Source organism: Rhododendron vialii, chromosome 9a (assembly GCF_030253575.1).
Source record: "Rhododendron vialii isolate Sample 1 chromosome 9a, ASM3025357v1".
Lineage (NCBI taxonomy): Eukaryota > Viridiplantae > Streptophyta > Magnoliopsida > Ericales > Ericaceae > Rhododendron > Rhododendron vialii.
Window position 1 is genome coordinate 23,712,767 of NC_080565.1, and position 16,081 is coordinate 23,728,847.

The 16,081-nt window shown below is 35.8% G+C and overlaps 2 protein-coding genes across 2 annotated transcripts; both read right to left on the reverse strand.

Moving 5' to 3' along the window:
• Window positions 1-10,761: 10,761 nt before the first annotated feature.
• On the reverse strand, window positions 10,762-14,445 carry LOC131300797 (uncharacterized protein At2g29880-like). Its single transcript, XM_058326781.1, has 3 exons — window positions 14,391-14,445; window positions 11,700-12,034; window positions 10,762-11,462 (listed from the first exon to the last, which is right to left on the reverse strand). Exons 2-3 carry the CDS (start codon window positions 12,024-12,026, stop codon window positions 10,926-10,928), a joined length of 864 nt encoding a protein of 287 aa, XP_058182764.1. The 5' UTR covers window positions 12,027-12,034; window positions 14,391-14,445; the 3' UTR covers window positions 10,762-10,925.
• LOC131300798 (uncharacterized) lies at window positions 12,337-13,656 on the reverse strand. The gene is made up of 2 exons (XM_058326782.1): window positions 12,947-13,656; window positions 12,337-12,850 (listed from the first exon to the last, which is right to left on the reverse strand). The coding sequence occupies exons 1-2, from the start codon at window positions 13,472-13,474 to the stop codon at window positions 12,611-12,613; spliced, it is 768 nt and encodes a 255-aa protein (XP_058182765.1). The 5' UTR covers window positions 13,475-13,656; the 3' UTR covers window positions 12,337-12,610.
• Window positions 14,446-16,081: the final 1,636 nt, after the last annotated feature.

Sequence of the window (16,081 nt, forward strand, 5' to 3'; positions counted from 1 at the left end):
GATCTTTGCCTGCCACCGAAGAAATCTCTCACTATCTTTTTAGGGGTTTGGTGAGTACATAAAATTAAAACATGAAAAGTTTGAAAAAGTGTAATGGACGGTACAAGTAAATTTAGACCGTTTATTATACTTTTTCAGATATTTTCATGTTTTGTTTTCATGAATCCTAACATTTTTTATCTTTTTATGAAAATATATTGGGTAATTTTGGACACCGTCATGTGATGTCTTAACACATTTTTTTAATCATTAAGTTGAACCCATTCTTGGATCCAATGCCTCAACACCCGCCGTTTGGGGGAAGTGCTACAATACACACATTTTATTTGGGTGTGTATCATATGCACCCTCATTGAAATACACTAAAATGTTATGATTTCCAAAATGTTATGAATGTATTACTCAAAAGTTACGAATCATATGATGAAAAGTTACGAATTTTTAGTATAAAAGTTACGATACGAAATAAAATGTTATGAATGATCGGTCCTACAAGTAATTTTTTTATGAGGTGGCACAATATGAACCACACAATAGGTGCATATGGTATACACCTTAAAGGGGTGTGTATTGAAGACTTTCCCGCCGTTTTGGTGGAGGGAGTGTGTGTGCGAAACCGCATCTTGGCTTTGTTCCAGCAGATTGGCGACGGTGGCGACAAATGGTGGTGGTTCGTGTTTGGTCTAGGCTTTTGGATGGCGGAGCGTGCGGGGCGGAGGTGATGGTTGCTCAGGATTGATAAGCATAGGTCAGGGGATTTTTTTTTTCTGGTTTGGGCGTTGGCTCTCTTTGAGTTTTTTTTTGGACTGAGCCTTTAGATTGCTGTTGGTACCTCAATCATTCTACCTCCACGTCTAAATACACACCCAATCACACACTCCCACTCATAATAAAGGTAAAATCCGTACACACTACACACTTAGTGTGTGTGGAACCTATCCCTATTATGAATGTGAGTGTGTAATTGGGTGTATGTTTGGTTGTGGAGTTAGAATTTTCTTTTATGGTGTGTTTGATGTTTTTCTTTATAAAAAAAAAAATGTGAGATGAGGTGTAGTGATAGGTGAGGTATTACATCAAGTATGATGCTGGTATATCACTACATAGTTTCTTTTTATATCATTTTTTAAATGGTATGAAAATTTTTCTTTGCTAATAAAAAATAAAAAAAACACCCGCTGTTTGTTCAGCACTTTTGCAGTATGGATGTTTGAGAGGAAGATTATGGAATGCATCTTCTCAAAAATGGATTCATAATATGATTAATAATTTAATATCACACTTTAGAGCCATACACATAATTTGAGAACCAATCCTAGAAATTTTTTTGCATTCTGATTTTCCCTTAGAGGCGTAAAACTTAATTACCCGGCTTTTTATCATAATCCATTTTGAATTTAATAAACAACCAAGGATAACATGATAACAATTTAATTCATAATCTATTTTGACTATTATCCTCTCAGACATTACTATGTTGCAAAATCCATTCTGCACACATCTCTCAAACACTCTACTGATTCATAAGTACTTCCTCTGTCCATTTTTTAGAGTCTAGTATGCCATTTTGGGATATGTCCCTTAATAAATATTTATTTTGTAATGGGTAAAAGTTGGTACATTTTTAATTTTACCCTCAAAAGTAAATTCTATTTTGAAAAGTTAGTGAGTAAAAATGAAATGATGATGTCTCCATAAGATGTAAGTAGAAAAAATAGAGGTAAAAATTAATGTGAAGTGTGTAATGATGACGCTTCCTTAATAAGTTAGAGTTATGAAGCTTGATACTCAAAAAGGGACAAAGGAAATAATTTATTTTGGCCACAATTCAAAAAATCTACAATTCACAATCTAAAATGCTCAGCATATATTTTCCAAATCCTCTACTAATTCATGAGTAATTTATTTTGACCAAAATCAAACAATTCATAATTTACAATGTAAAATGCCTAATGCAAAAATACGTAGACTCCCAAATGGACCCTACAACTTCATATGAAAGTTGAGATTAAGTGTGTAGACCTTAAATAAAATTATTTTAAAAACAAGGGTTCAATAGTCCAGATTCACTAGAAGTCTGAACCATTGATTTTCAAATTCGGGATAATTTCGGAATAATCTTTCATGGTACATAGAATTTCCCTACTACAAAAGAGGAGTGCTACGTAAACTTTTATGTATACCCGGGATACCAAGGGTGTTGGTATCCCATCCGGCCTATTTTCAATTTTTCGGCCATTTTTCGATCACATTTGGATAATCGGCTCCGTTCATTTTGTAGAGTTCAACGAGAATTGTAACCATACAAAAAATTGTATTTATTGGACTTTAGTAGATACATGATTGGCACATGTGAAAATTGAAAAAAAACAAAATTTGGTTCCGATTCAAGGTGTTTTTGGATTCAATTTTGATTTTCTTCAATTTTCACGTATGTCAATCATGTATCTACTAAAGTTCAATGAGCATGATTTTTGGTACACTTAAAGTTATTGCCGAAGTCCACAAAATGAATGGAGCCGATTATCCAAATTTGATCGAAAAATGACAAAAAAATTGGAAACAGACCGGAGGTGATACCAACCTTAGCATCCCGGACTGCCGGTATACATAAAAGTTTCTCCCAAAAAAATCACCCCGAATTTTAGGTGTGGGGTCGAACCAATCACTCTGAGCCTCGTGTACAAACAAGTGGTCCCCCGGCCTTCTCTTAATCGAGATGACGTGGGGGGCAAGTTTTGGATGGCCACGTCGGAAGGACAACTTTTTGCGGCTTCTTTTAGCGCCGAATTCGGACTTATCCGTTCACACATAGCCAACGCACCTTGAAACGTTGAGCATTATCGAATGCTCCAGCCTCCAAGGACCACCGTACTCCATCACCAATATCTCTAAGTCGACGTGTGCTCTTCGTAACCAGACATACTTATTTACCAAAGGGGAAATCACCAATAAATAGGACAATCACTTGACCGAATTGAATCCGAATCCGTATTAACTCAAATCTGACCAGAATTTGAAGTTTGCAAATTCGATTTCACTAATTGAGATGACGTGGGGAGCAAGTATGAGATAAGACAAAGACCGTAGTCCATCACCAATATCTCTGAGTCGATCACAACGTGTGGCAGTGTGCTGCCAATAAGTAGAGCTATCAACAAACCGAATTGGATCCGAATCTGTATTAACTCAAATTTGATCTGAATTCGAAGACATAAATTTTAAATCTCAATTAATTGCGGTTGACTACATTAATCTCTTTATTAATTCACTAAGTTTTATTAAGGAGATTCGTGTTCCGTGATATTCAAAAAAGTTAAAAATCCTTTTGAACTACAGCCCGTAAAGTCAATTTTAATCTACCCATTAATTGCATGTTATTTTATATGTCACTGCTACACTCATCTTACTCGCATGTTATTTTTTAGTAATCCAACACTTCTCTATTTGCTCCACGTAACATGGCTAGTCTTACAACGATGCAATAGAAATTTTTAATTCAATTTTGTGGATATTCTGTGGCCATAGTACAACATTCCCAAAACACTTCACCGCTTGACCATCTCTCAATCCTTGATAAACAATTGAGCCAAAATATTTAAAATGCTCGCTTCATTGTGATTCCTAATTTTGGAGAGTCATATATATTAACAACTAAAAAAAAATTAAAACAATTTAAAGTTTCTTTGTAAGGGATATTTAATCTTTGTAATAGCTGAAAGCCTGAAACTCCAATTTCATGGAAGAAAATATTTAATGCATAGATATTTTGATCATATAATGATCGTGGTATTTCGAATTTTATTTGTCATGAGGAATCCCATTTTCTTTTGTTTGTTTTTGGGTTTTGGATTTGGATTTGGATTTGTAATGATTAGGGTAGGGAGATATGGATAATGATTGAGGTAATGATTGGAGAGATAGAGATAAAAAAGAAAAATAATGATCGGAGATAGGGATAATGCGTGAATTTTGGAGTAAGGGATTAATTTGGAGTCTAAATCCTAAAAACCCAACCGAACAAATCAAGGATGGGATCAGGGGGGGTCTAGTGGCGGCGACCGCCACGACAAGAATTTTAGAAAATGCAATTATTATATGTAAAAAAAAAAATTATGCCCACCTTATATAGTTTCGCCACTACTAGATTTTTTTAGTATACATTTCGCCACTGCTAGGGTAAAATCCTGGTTCCGTCCTTGCGAACAATCTCCTTAAGTGGTTTCAAAAGTCAAAACCCCTGTGCATAGTCTTTAATAATTTTTTTTTTATCTCTCTGTCTTTATTCATTACTCTTAAAAATCTCCCTTAAAACCAGAACCGAACAAGGCGTTATTTTCTGTTTTCGTCTTGGTAATTTATGCCACAACAGAAACAAGGCCGTCTGATTTTAAGGAGTCAAAGGAAGACCCGTGAACCTATACAGTCCAATCACTAGGGCCGCTAGATTGTTTGACTTTCGGGAATAAAATTGTTTGCCGATGAACTACGAAAAGAGACCCCCTGCCAAGCCTAGTGATTCAGAGCCCGTTCCAGAACACCTTCTTAAAAAATAAGCATTTATTTTATATTTTCAAATTCAAAAATAATGTAAACGAAAAATAAATTTTTAATTTTTTTCGCACCGTATTAAAGATCTCATTGAGATCTCTTAAACAAGATCCATATTGCATAGTTTTAGATTTCAATAAGTCCTTTATTTTTTAACTTGAAATTGCTTTCTTAAAAAATAAGTACTTATTTGGCTTTCTGGAACGGAGCCTCAATAGTCTTGACACCACGACGGATGCCCCAACACGGCAACACCTTCACCACCATTTTTATTTTTTTGGGTTTCATAGACTTATGGTTTATTTGCTTTACAACTCAAAAAAAAAAAATTCAAAAAATTTCCTCTAAATTCTCTCTACTTTCAACATTTCTCTCTCTATCTTTCTTTACTTATTATCCTTACTATTTTTCAAAAACCAATCCAAACAAAACATTAATTGTAGACATCACCAGAATATAATGTGTGATTGACTAGCAAACCCTCGATTGTACTAATACTAACTCATCTCAATGTCTTTCAATTACATGAATGTTGATCCTCGATTTTCGATTGGAATACAGTTTTAGGTCCAATTTTTTTTTTCGAGCAAACCAAATCATCCCAATATTATATCAAACCCAGCCAAAACATACACAATACAATATCAGTCCCAAAATACAAAACTAACAAAAGAAAATTAAAACAAAAAAATAAAGAAAACAGGGAAAACAAAAAAAAAACCCCCCGCATGAAACCACAACATCGGAACCGGATCCGTCGAACACACTCGTGAGGAGGAGTTGGAGAGGCCGAAGTTGAGAGGCCAGATATGAACACGGAACAAGCCCTCCTAGATAAACCGCCGCTCCAACTCGAACTCTTCCTGCCACAGAATGGAGGCAGAAGCCGCTGCAGATGCTGTTTTCATCGCCGGTACGCTAATTCCAAGAAAAACAAGATCTAGAACCCCAGATCTGGTTCCTGAGTCCAAAAATAGAGGAGAGAGTGGGAAATCTCAATTCCCAAAGGAGAGAGTCTCAACCACCTCACAACCTTGAGCCGGGCGAGCGGAGAAGGAGAGGAGATAGGCCGGAGATCTTTTGAAAAAAAATACTTACTTTTTGTGATTTAATCAATAAATAATGATGCGATAAAATTAGAACCAAAAACCTAGAAATCGATGGCAACAAATTGTGATCAAAGCGAATGTGACACTCTGTACTTAAGATAGATTCGTCCCCACTGCAATTCTTGCCGTTTGCTTGGACGTCTATCTCTTAGCACTACTTTATAAGCGCTTGACAGAAGTAGCACTAAATCGATGGATCTGTTGAACCAACATTGCGTTTTGTACTCTCTCAAATGTAAAGACTTTGACTCAGTGAAAGAATGAACAAATAACTTCTTCGAATCGATCAAGAATGAATAAGGGACATGATATTTATAGGTCAACTGGTGACTGTTCCATATTGTCACCAAGAGAGAAGACACATATGTTCATATAAGACATGTCTGTCTACGACGAAGAGATGTCCATAGCTCATTTAAAAAAAAGGAATTATAACTATTATAGTTGAAATTTTGATCATAAAAAATATAAATGCTATTATAAATTAAACACTAGATTCCAATTTTCCACCGAAAAGATGGAGACATATATGTGCTTAGATGCATCCTGTGGTGGGGTTCTTCGTACCTCATTCAACAACTCCCGACTCCCTCTTGCTTTTTTGTTTTAGTCTAAGATAAGATATACTATAAGAAAATCTTTGGTCTTTTGTAGGCCCATTCCTATCTCTATTTATATCATTCCCCGACGCATCAAATTTACACATACGAGTGATACGACAATGTTTAGTCACGAAACATACATCCATCTCTCTCTCCTCCGCCTCTCTGATTATACAGTATAATCTAGGGTTGTCTGGCGGACGGTTTAATTTTTGGACGGTTCGGTTCCATTTTCAAAGCGAACTACTCGTTACAGTTTGTCATTTTCTCTGTCCGCACCTATCTGTGAGTGTTTTCCTTTTCGGTCACTTTGGTTGCAGTTTGGACGGTTCGGGTAGTTTATGTATTAAAAAAATTGTCCAAACCGCCCGAGCTGAATTCAATCTGCCAAAATTCATATATTAGGATTTGTATCCATCTGTACCATCCTCGGGTACGGTGGATTCATGCGCGATTCGGTTTGAGCGATTTGGGCAGCTTGGTTTGACCCGTTGGGCACTCCTAATATGAGATATTTTACCCAAAATGATCCTCACGTCCCTTTTTCTTTTGAATAATTATCTTTTCGCTTAATTTTTAGCACATTTTGCCCTTGTTCAATTTTTTTCACGTTTGTTAGTTTTGCACCAAACTTTTATGGATTATTAATTCGTCTTGATGGGACGAATGGGAAAAGTAAAATTTTGCTTTTACCCAAATATTTTGCAAAAAAACTACTACTTTTTAGCAACAAAAAAGTTATTTTCTAGAATATTTGGATAAAAGTAAATTTTTTATATTTTTTCGATTTGTTTCGTTGAGATGAATCAATAATTCACAAAAGTTTAGCACAAAACTAACAAATGCAAAAAAAAATAAATTCAAATAAGGACAAAATCAACTTATTTCTCTAAAAGTTATAAGTGGGACCTTAGGTTTCTATCTATCTATTATACTGTACTACTTAAATGAAGAACGGTGGTCGGTGGCCAAAGGTCAAGAACACAATATACAGCATATATACGTACACGTTCATGCACCTCTTTAACCATCTGACCATGATAATTATCACCAGAAGATGGTTTGGCAATCGATGAATTGATACCAAAAGATAATCATAGCTAGTTAAGGACTAAATTTGTAGATCATTCACTGTTAATGATGATTTGATTACCAAACAACGTGTTTAATTTCACCAAGAAACATGATGATCCTCTACTATTCTTCTGATGACATGTACGTATATTATGAATTCACCATCATTTAGAACTTCAAATTCGATAGTTTTGCAAAAAATTAAAAATAAAATTGCCCTCTATGATTTTATTAATTATTAGCATGTTGAGTCAAAGAAATCATTGATTCAAACTAAGAATTCTACGTCAAATCATCAAAAGAAAATACTCTGTAGAAGAGAAATTAGTTACGCAGGACAACTCGTAATATTCATATCGATCTGTTATTGACCGCTACTTCCAGCATTTTGACTTTTTACAACCCTGCGACCATTACTACTGAGGCTTTTGCTTTCTACCTAGCCTTGCATCAATAAAAGATTTAAATTAAAGATTGCAACTGTTATCGCACTTGAAAATTTTATTTTCTTATGGAGTAACATGTTTCCATATTTTCAAAAAAACAGTTTCTCGTTAATTAAAATTGTCCTAGTAAAGTTACGGAAACAATGCGTGTGGTCCACGCCTTGCAACAAGGTTTTAGTAAAAGTTTTTCGATGCCGGTCGGATACCACACACGTGGTACCCCGTCGGCGATTCTAGCTGTCCAAACATGTTTTGAAAGGTCCGGATGTTTGGATTAATTGTGGTGTCAGAATCCTTATCCAAAAAGTTGATTAGTACATCTCTCTCACGCCTGTGAACAATCAAAGGTTTGTTGGATTTATCAGGATTGTGGATAGGCGAAAAGGTCATCGAGTCACAGGACCTCGTGCTTGTGGGTACTATTTGCATGTGAACGTAACATGCCAATTATTAATCCTCAAATATATGCATGTCATGGCGCGCCTGGACTTATGTATATGTACATGTTGATATATTAGTATTAGTATGCAAATTATTCATAATCAATTCACAGAGAATAATATGAACTTTTTTTGTCCAAATTTATTTGTGGGAGCTAGTTGTTCCATACACCCGATAATTCACAAAAATTGATAGAATATGAACATAAGAGTACAGACCGGCTTCGCTTTAGGTTTTACCATAATGCAGCAACTTTTTGAACGACGCTTTTATGTCATTTAATTCCGAGGGTAAAAAATTGTTTTTGCATTTCTTTCCTATTGTTAACCTTAAATGTCTATACTACCGGTGTGATTTACAATTAATTTGGTTAACGATATACTATCACATCATTTTGAAGAGTTGCATGTCGAGCATCTATTTCTCATAAACGAGTATTGTTTGTACATGTGTGTATATATGTATGTGTATATGATACGTACATGTTTATAGATAGATATTCACGTCGCTAGCATAGGAGTATCTATTAACAAATATATAGCTTATGGATGGTAGCAATTCTTGGGACCATCCCACCCCGCACATAAACGTATGAAATAACTGTCGAGTCAATTGTTGGAATTAGTCTGAGGTGTTTGTAAACTGACTTTGGGACTTATGTGGCTCTTGTTGGCATGAGAGAATGAGAATACTGTGGCCCCAATTCCCAAACGGGATAGGATATAATGACCTTTCAAGCCCCATAGGAACTAATGCAGATCGATACATACATATATAGATTTCATAAAATGTACTCGATCCTATAGAGTTTGGTGGTTGTTTTGTCTAAGTCCCATGATAGCAGATTGGTTTGACAAATGAAAATTGCCACCCGGTCCCACCCACCACCCAAAAACTGGTCCATCATTCATACAGTATATAGGTGTCCCCTCACCCTTCATTTTCAAATCCGGCCATTTCCTAGCTACATCATTGTAATTAAATGGCCCCCCGGCCCCTATATATAATATTTGCGTTTCAAGAAACCCCAATATTCCAGCTTTGATGGCTTCTCCCTGTCATTGAAATTGAAATATATCCTCTAATTATTTCATTTTGATTATATGTACGCAATGAGTGGCCATTTTCTTTTTATCCGCCAAGGTAATGATGAATATGTCCTTAATAATATCTTTTTCTTCACAAATTCCTCAATAAATCCATAAATCTGTACATCTGGTTCATCAAAGTGTCTTTGAAAAAGGCAACGAAAAGTAGGCAACAACGTCACAATATATGTACATGGAGCCAAAAAAAAAAAGTCACAATGTACTCGCTTTGGAAATAGTGGATGCTTGTGGCTTAGGCATGAAAATGTTGCAAAACAAGAGGGCCTGTTTGCAATGTAACTTTCCGTGAACAAGAAAGGTGGTTCGCAGCTGGGATTACGAAGTTGGAAAGTAGAGTAAAACGCAAACGAAATGATTTTTGCACTTCATTTTAATTTTTCTAAAAATGCACATTAAAATTTGCTGTATTTTGAATGAGTTCCGGAACTATATTCTGTGTAATTATAATCTAAAAAAAAAAAACAAATTCAAAAGGTCTTTTACAAAAAAAATAAAATAAAATGCGATTGCATGCAAAACCATTTTCCTGGAATAAAAACTAACAAAACACAATGATCCCCAACCACGCAGAGTCGGCCCTGAGTTAAAGCAAGTGTTGTGGTCTCTTTAGTCCTCCAAAAAATTATGAATTGTAAGAGCCCTTCCTACGTTGTTATCCCTTATTATAGTCCAACAAAAGAGACCATATTTTTAATTTTCACTTTAAGCCCCCGAAAAGTCAGTGCTGGCTCTGCAACCATGCATTAGAATTTTTTTCCCTTTTCATGATCAATATTGTTGGTTATTTTCTCCCTCATAATTTTGTATTACCATTTCTCCCTTTAGTTTCAAATCATAACATGGACACAATCTTCCAAAGTCCATTCCCTGGATGCACTAGAAATGCCCTGGAAAATGAAACACAATATATATACATTTCATTATCTTGCCGTCGTTAACTCTGTACTGGAACATAACATAAATTACGAACTAAGGCGTGTGATACTGCATATTTGAAAGTGATTAGATCGAGGTCGTAAGTTATTTGAAATAGCTAGCTATAAATAAATAAATAAATAAATAAATAAATATATATATATATATATATATATATATATATATATATATATATATATATATATATAAGGGTGCGTTTGGTTGGATGGAATGGAATGTAAGTTGAAATAGAATTAAGAATGGAATGGAATTGGAGGAATTGAAATTGGAATAATCATTCCAATTCCCATGTTTGGTTGTGACTAGGAATCAATAGAAAGAATGGAATTCACATTCCAATTCCTGCGTTTGGTGTGCTAGAATCACACATCAATGGAATGAAATTAATAAATACCCCTGCACAATATTAGGCTAATTTTTGCTCATCTCACATGGCAGGAAAATCTCACATGGCAGGTATACCATGTTCATAATTCACACCTATTTTAGCGTATCTTTTCAAAAATCTAGGAAAGACAAGCTAAACGGTCACATTTATAAAATCCTAATGATAGAGCTAAAATATGAGAATTCCCAACACTTCAAATTTAACATCCAAAGTAAATCTTCTTGAAAAAGAAACAAAGCAAATTAAAATAAATACACCAAGTAGTAACTTCACAGATCTCCCCTAAGCAAAGCCATCACAAAATTTTCTTTCTCATCATCTTTCAAGGTAAAGAAACACGCAGTCGTCGCATGATCACGAGCTATGGCAAGTAAGGCTCTATGGCGTTGAATCATAGATAGATTTGAAAGCTTCCGAAGCTCATCATTTACTTTGTCCCTCATCTTAGCTATAGCAAGATCGACACCAAGAGCTTGACTGAACTTATTAGTTGCTTCTTCAATCTTTGAACCAATGCTCGTTGCTGCTTCACGGAAAGCATCCAAGCTATCATCATTCCTCTTTCTTTTTTTCCCGTTAGAATTACTCTCTTCTCCGTTTGTGGATGACAAGAAGTGCTCCATTTCTTCAATACCAATGCCTAAATTTTCTGTATCACAACTCCCTTCATTCCTACTCTCCTCCTCTAATACATCCTCAGCAGTAACAGCATTCTTACCCGTGGCACGGTCTTTCCCGAAGACTGTTAAAAGCATGTCAAAGTGTGGGAAACTCCTATTCCTCCAGTTAGTTGCATCTTTATGGCTCTGAAAATGAAATAAAATAGAAACTCTTCAGTACTATGTAAAATCCAGCAAGGTGGGGATTTAAAAGAGAGTAGGAAAGAACAGAAAACATATCAGACAGCACAACACTACCATTTTGTAGCTAATTGGTATATTGGTCTACAGTATAGTGGAAATTTTGTATTAGACAGAAAAAGTAACAGGTCAGTCAAAAAAGGGAAAAGAAATGACTTAGCGTGAAGTGAAAATGCACAATACCTTAACATAGTCATCCCAAATATGTTTTTCAGCAACCACCATATTTGTGTTTGGATCCCATCCGAAGCCACTAGTACTCCCTCCATAGATCATATCATACACAATGCAAACATCCTTCTTTAATGTCTTGATCCTAGATTCGATGTGTGGTTTAGCCTTTATCCCATGTCCAGGTAACTTCTCATGTAATACTCCTTCAATCACTGTGAGGGAACCGGCCTTGAACCCATTGTCCCTTTTGTCCCCTTTATTCACCAAGTCATGTAAAGCATAAATCAACTCTCTGTCCTCCTCATCATTCCATTTTCTGTGTACCTTTTTTTCCATACTTCTGTCTAAAAAAATAGAAAGCGAGATAACATCATAAACAAGACAACAGAATAGGATTCAAAACACCAAATTTATATCCAAACCCACTTTTATCTATTACATGATTGTCCTCATTCATCACCAAAAAAAAAAAAACAGAATCTTGCATTCTCTTTTCAGCTCTTCTTGTCACCACATATCATCTACTTGCTCTTCTACTTGCTCTCCATGCAACAAACATAGAAGCTGCCTTGTTGTCTCTAAAAGAGGTCCATTGTGGTGATGTCTCAACACTAGAAACAATATCTGCGTCCTCTTCATCCCTAAGAATTGCCCATCGCTTTTTCAATATCGCAAAGGCCCTTTCTATCACATTTCGAGCACTTGAATGCTTCATATTGAAATATTCCTCCCGAGTTGTAGGTTGACGTCCATCCTTCCAGTCATTCAAATGGTATCGTTGACCTCTATACGGTGCAAGAAATCCTTCACCATTGGTATACCCCGCATCAACCAAATAGTATGTACCTTTACAAATGAATAGAGTTTAATTATGTCAGTGATCTATGACCTCAAAAACAAAAGTCCAATTGTTTTTGGTGTCATGGTGTCTTACCACGTGGAACAACTAGACCATGGGTTCTATTAATTGCATCTCGTAACACCCGTCCATCCGCTGCTGATCCCTCCCAACCAGGTAACACATAAGTGAATTGAAGGTTTGGGGTACACGCTGCCAAGACATTCGTAGCAATTTGACCTTTTCTGTTTCTATACCTAGGCCTATCAACAGCCGGCACTTGGACAGGTATGTGTGTTCCATCTAACGCCCCTAGACATCCCTACAAAACATTATAAAATTAGGAATAACATGTTGGGAGGTCAGGTTGAATTATAACATCGTTACTTGTAAAGACCAAAAACTTGAAATCATTTACCTTAAACCACTTCCATCTCTCATCAGTGGAGTTCTGCGGTATTGGTTCAGGTGTCTTGTATAAATGCCCTTGTAGCCTAATAACCGCAACCAAAACTTTTCTGAAAGACCTACTAATTGCCTCTGCCGAGCGATGGAAATTATTCTGAAGGGTCCTGTTTTTTATATGATGAGCAAGGATATGCAAAAAAATTGCCACTTGCTCATCAACTAACATGTGTCTGGTTGGCTTTAGCTTCCCGATTGTACTAAGCAAGTGGCACAACTTCAAAAATGGCCGCCTAGGCATTCTAAAATCATTCATACATTTACTATCACTTTTATACACCCATTTTTCAATTACATCTCTATTATCATAGAAATCTAACCGATACCTAGATCTAACCCCATGCATGCATTGTCTTTCAACCATCCTATATGCTAATTCCATGAATAACCCAAGTAAATGTAGAATGTACAACCACCACTGCATAGCCATTGCCAATTTGCTCCTTTTCATTTTCTTTTTTGACAAACTAAGACGTGCCATCACTGAAATTTTTTTGGCAGCAATAAACTTACAAAAGGGCACCAACACATGTCCAAATTACAGAGGTCCATGAATCCACTTAAAAAAATTCAACAATCAATAAACAATTTCTATTAGAAATCAAGGGTCTCATGTGCACTTGCATAAGGAATTTTTTCCCTTCTCCACTTTCTCTATTAGATAACAAAAGCAGTCAAGCCTACAGAGAATCTTACACAAAAAAAACCAATGGCAAATATAGATACATGTATTTATACAGATATGAATAAATAAGTTCATCTCATTCAAAGTGATCTTGTTTGCTGCAATATTCTTCACGAAAGAGATATGTGAACATTGTGAAGTATCCCTAAACAAATCCCTAACATGTTTATCTATGCATCATGAAAGAGTCTTCTAATCTGGTCCACAGTCGCAGGCAGTAGAGTAACAGGGCGTCGTTTGTACCGCAACAAGTATACCAAGGATGTGAATAAGGGTTTTAAAAACCATGAATACTGCAACATGTTCAATTATATATGAACTTGAGTTTTAACCTCTCGACTCTTGCCCACTCGCAATTGTATTGTTAATCGTCTTAAAACTAGGATGGGTTCTATTTTGTTTGATGCGCTTTAGAATCGATGATTTACAACAACCAAGGTTCAGATCAATTATGAAACTATGGAGAAATCTATCAAACCCTAGAAAATCAAATAGCAAATCTCCATCATACATAGGAACAGTTCTCAGAATTGATCGATCGATCAGCTTATCAAAAGGAGAGAGCAAAAGTTCAAATATGTACGTACACGCGCACACACATATATGGAGAGAGAGAGAGAGAGAGAGAGAGAGAGAGAGAGAGAGAGAGAGAGAGAGAGAGAGAGAGAGAGAGAGAGAGAGAGAGAGAGAGAGAGAGAGAGAGAGTACATACGAGATCCAGATCGACGAGAGAGAACCCCTTCGAACCCGATCAAGGTGAGAGAGAGAGAGAGAGAGGCGAGAGTGGAGAGAACTGATCGATTTTTCTCTTCTGTAGTTGTGAGAGGTGAGAGACATGAAGCGTCGGTTTTGTTCCCGACAAAACGACAAAATTTAGAAAGCACTGGAATAACAATTCCTTTCTCTTTTTAATGGAATTCCTATTCTCTCATTTGGAGGAATAGTTATTCATTTTGGAATACATATTCCTTCATTTATTTGTGAACCAAACACAAGAATAGCAATCTGTTGGAATAATAATTCCATTCCAAAGTTTATTCCATCCAACCAAACGCACCCTAAGAGCACAATCACGTAAGTATAATTATGGCACAATTTAAGTTCTGATGAGTCACATGAATTAGCATATAAGACGTTTCCCTTTTGAAATATGCTGAAAAGTGGGAGCTAGTGTAATTAATAAGACTCGTATAAATTTTTCGATCTCCTTGTGATATTTCTCAACCTAGCTAGCTAGCTAGCTAGCTTTTCAAGTACTACTTAATTATCTAACTCATCACCTCATCTGTTTTCAACAGAGAAGAGTGGCAAGTGGATTCATAAAGGATCGAGGGATTGAGAAAAAGGATGGGCTCGCTATCATTGATGTATATATGCAAGCAAAATCGATCATCATCATCTCTCTCTCTCTCTCTCTCTCTCTCTCTCTCTCTCTCATGGGTTTGATTGTTTTTGTCATAATCAGTGGATTGGGATAATGGGATTAGCAATGCAAATGATCACAGGTTTTTTAGTGGTGGTCAGCTAGGGAGGCATTATTTTCCGAGCTTTCAATTCATAAGCAACTTTGATATCCATGAGGACCATTTGCTTTTATCATGTCTTTCTTTCACCCCCTCTTTCTTCTCTTCGTCTACCTTTTTTTTCTTCTTTCTATCATTGTCTCTTCATCATCTACACTACCCTTCAATTTTGCATAAATACAAAATTAATCTGAAACTATATATATATATATATATATCTACATGATACAGTAAAAGATATCAACTAGTGACCCAAAGAAAAGAAAAAAAGTACGTTGTAATTAAATGGCATGGTCAAGGATTAATCTTTTTCGATCGTGACTTAAAAGGGTGAGAAGTGCTTGACTCTCGAGTCTGGCAGTCTCCAGTGCCGTGACGCAACTCAAACCACTAAAATGAATCTCAATCTAAAAAATAGAAAATTATCTCCCACAAACCTTAGGGGCGGAGTTAAGTTTATCATGCGGTAGGGTGGGGTGGGGTCAAATACCTATACAATATTTTGGAAGAAAACAATTCTAATTTTTTTGAGTTCCAACGAATTTTTAAAAAGTTATTAAAATCTACATCAATATTTCATTTTTCATTATGCGTAAATTACAAGATTACCTCTCTTTGCAATTTTTTTACTCATAAAAGAAAAATATTCAAAATTCACATTAAAGAAGGCCGAAAGAAGAAGTGCAATCTATTAGTAACCAAAAAGGGCTATCCGTATCAGTGCGAACAATTTTTTAGAGTTGTGTCACGAAAGTGATTTCCATCATTGTCCTTATAAAAGATTAAAAAAATATATATATGGTTACTTTTAGTATAATAATTTAATTAGTTTTCGGGGACAAAGAGGTGAAATCACTGAGACTTGCCATTCAAAAAAAAG

Coding starts and splice junctions, on each gene's coding strand:
- LOC131300797 (XM_058326781.1), bottom strand. CDS start 12,026: ATGGAAAAAAAGGTACACAGAAAATGGAATGATGAGGAGGACAGAGAG. Junction 11,463..11,699: donor TTTGGGATGACTATGTTAAG/GTATTGTGCATT, acceptor TTTCATTTTCAG/AGCCATAAAGATGCAACTAA.
- LOC131300798 (XM_058326782.1), bottom strand. CDS start 13,474: ATGGCACGTCTTAGTTTGTCAAAAAAGAAAATGAAAAGGAGCAAATTG. Junction 12,851..12,946: donor AGAGATGGAAGTGGTTTAAG/GTAAATGATTTC, acceptor AATGTTTTGTAG/GGATGTCTAGGGGCGTTAGA.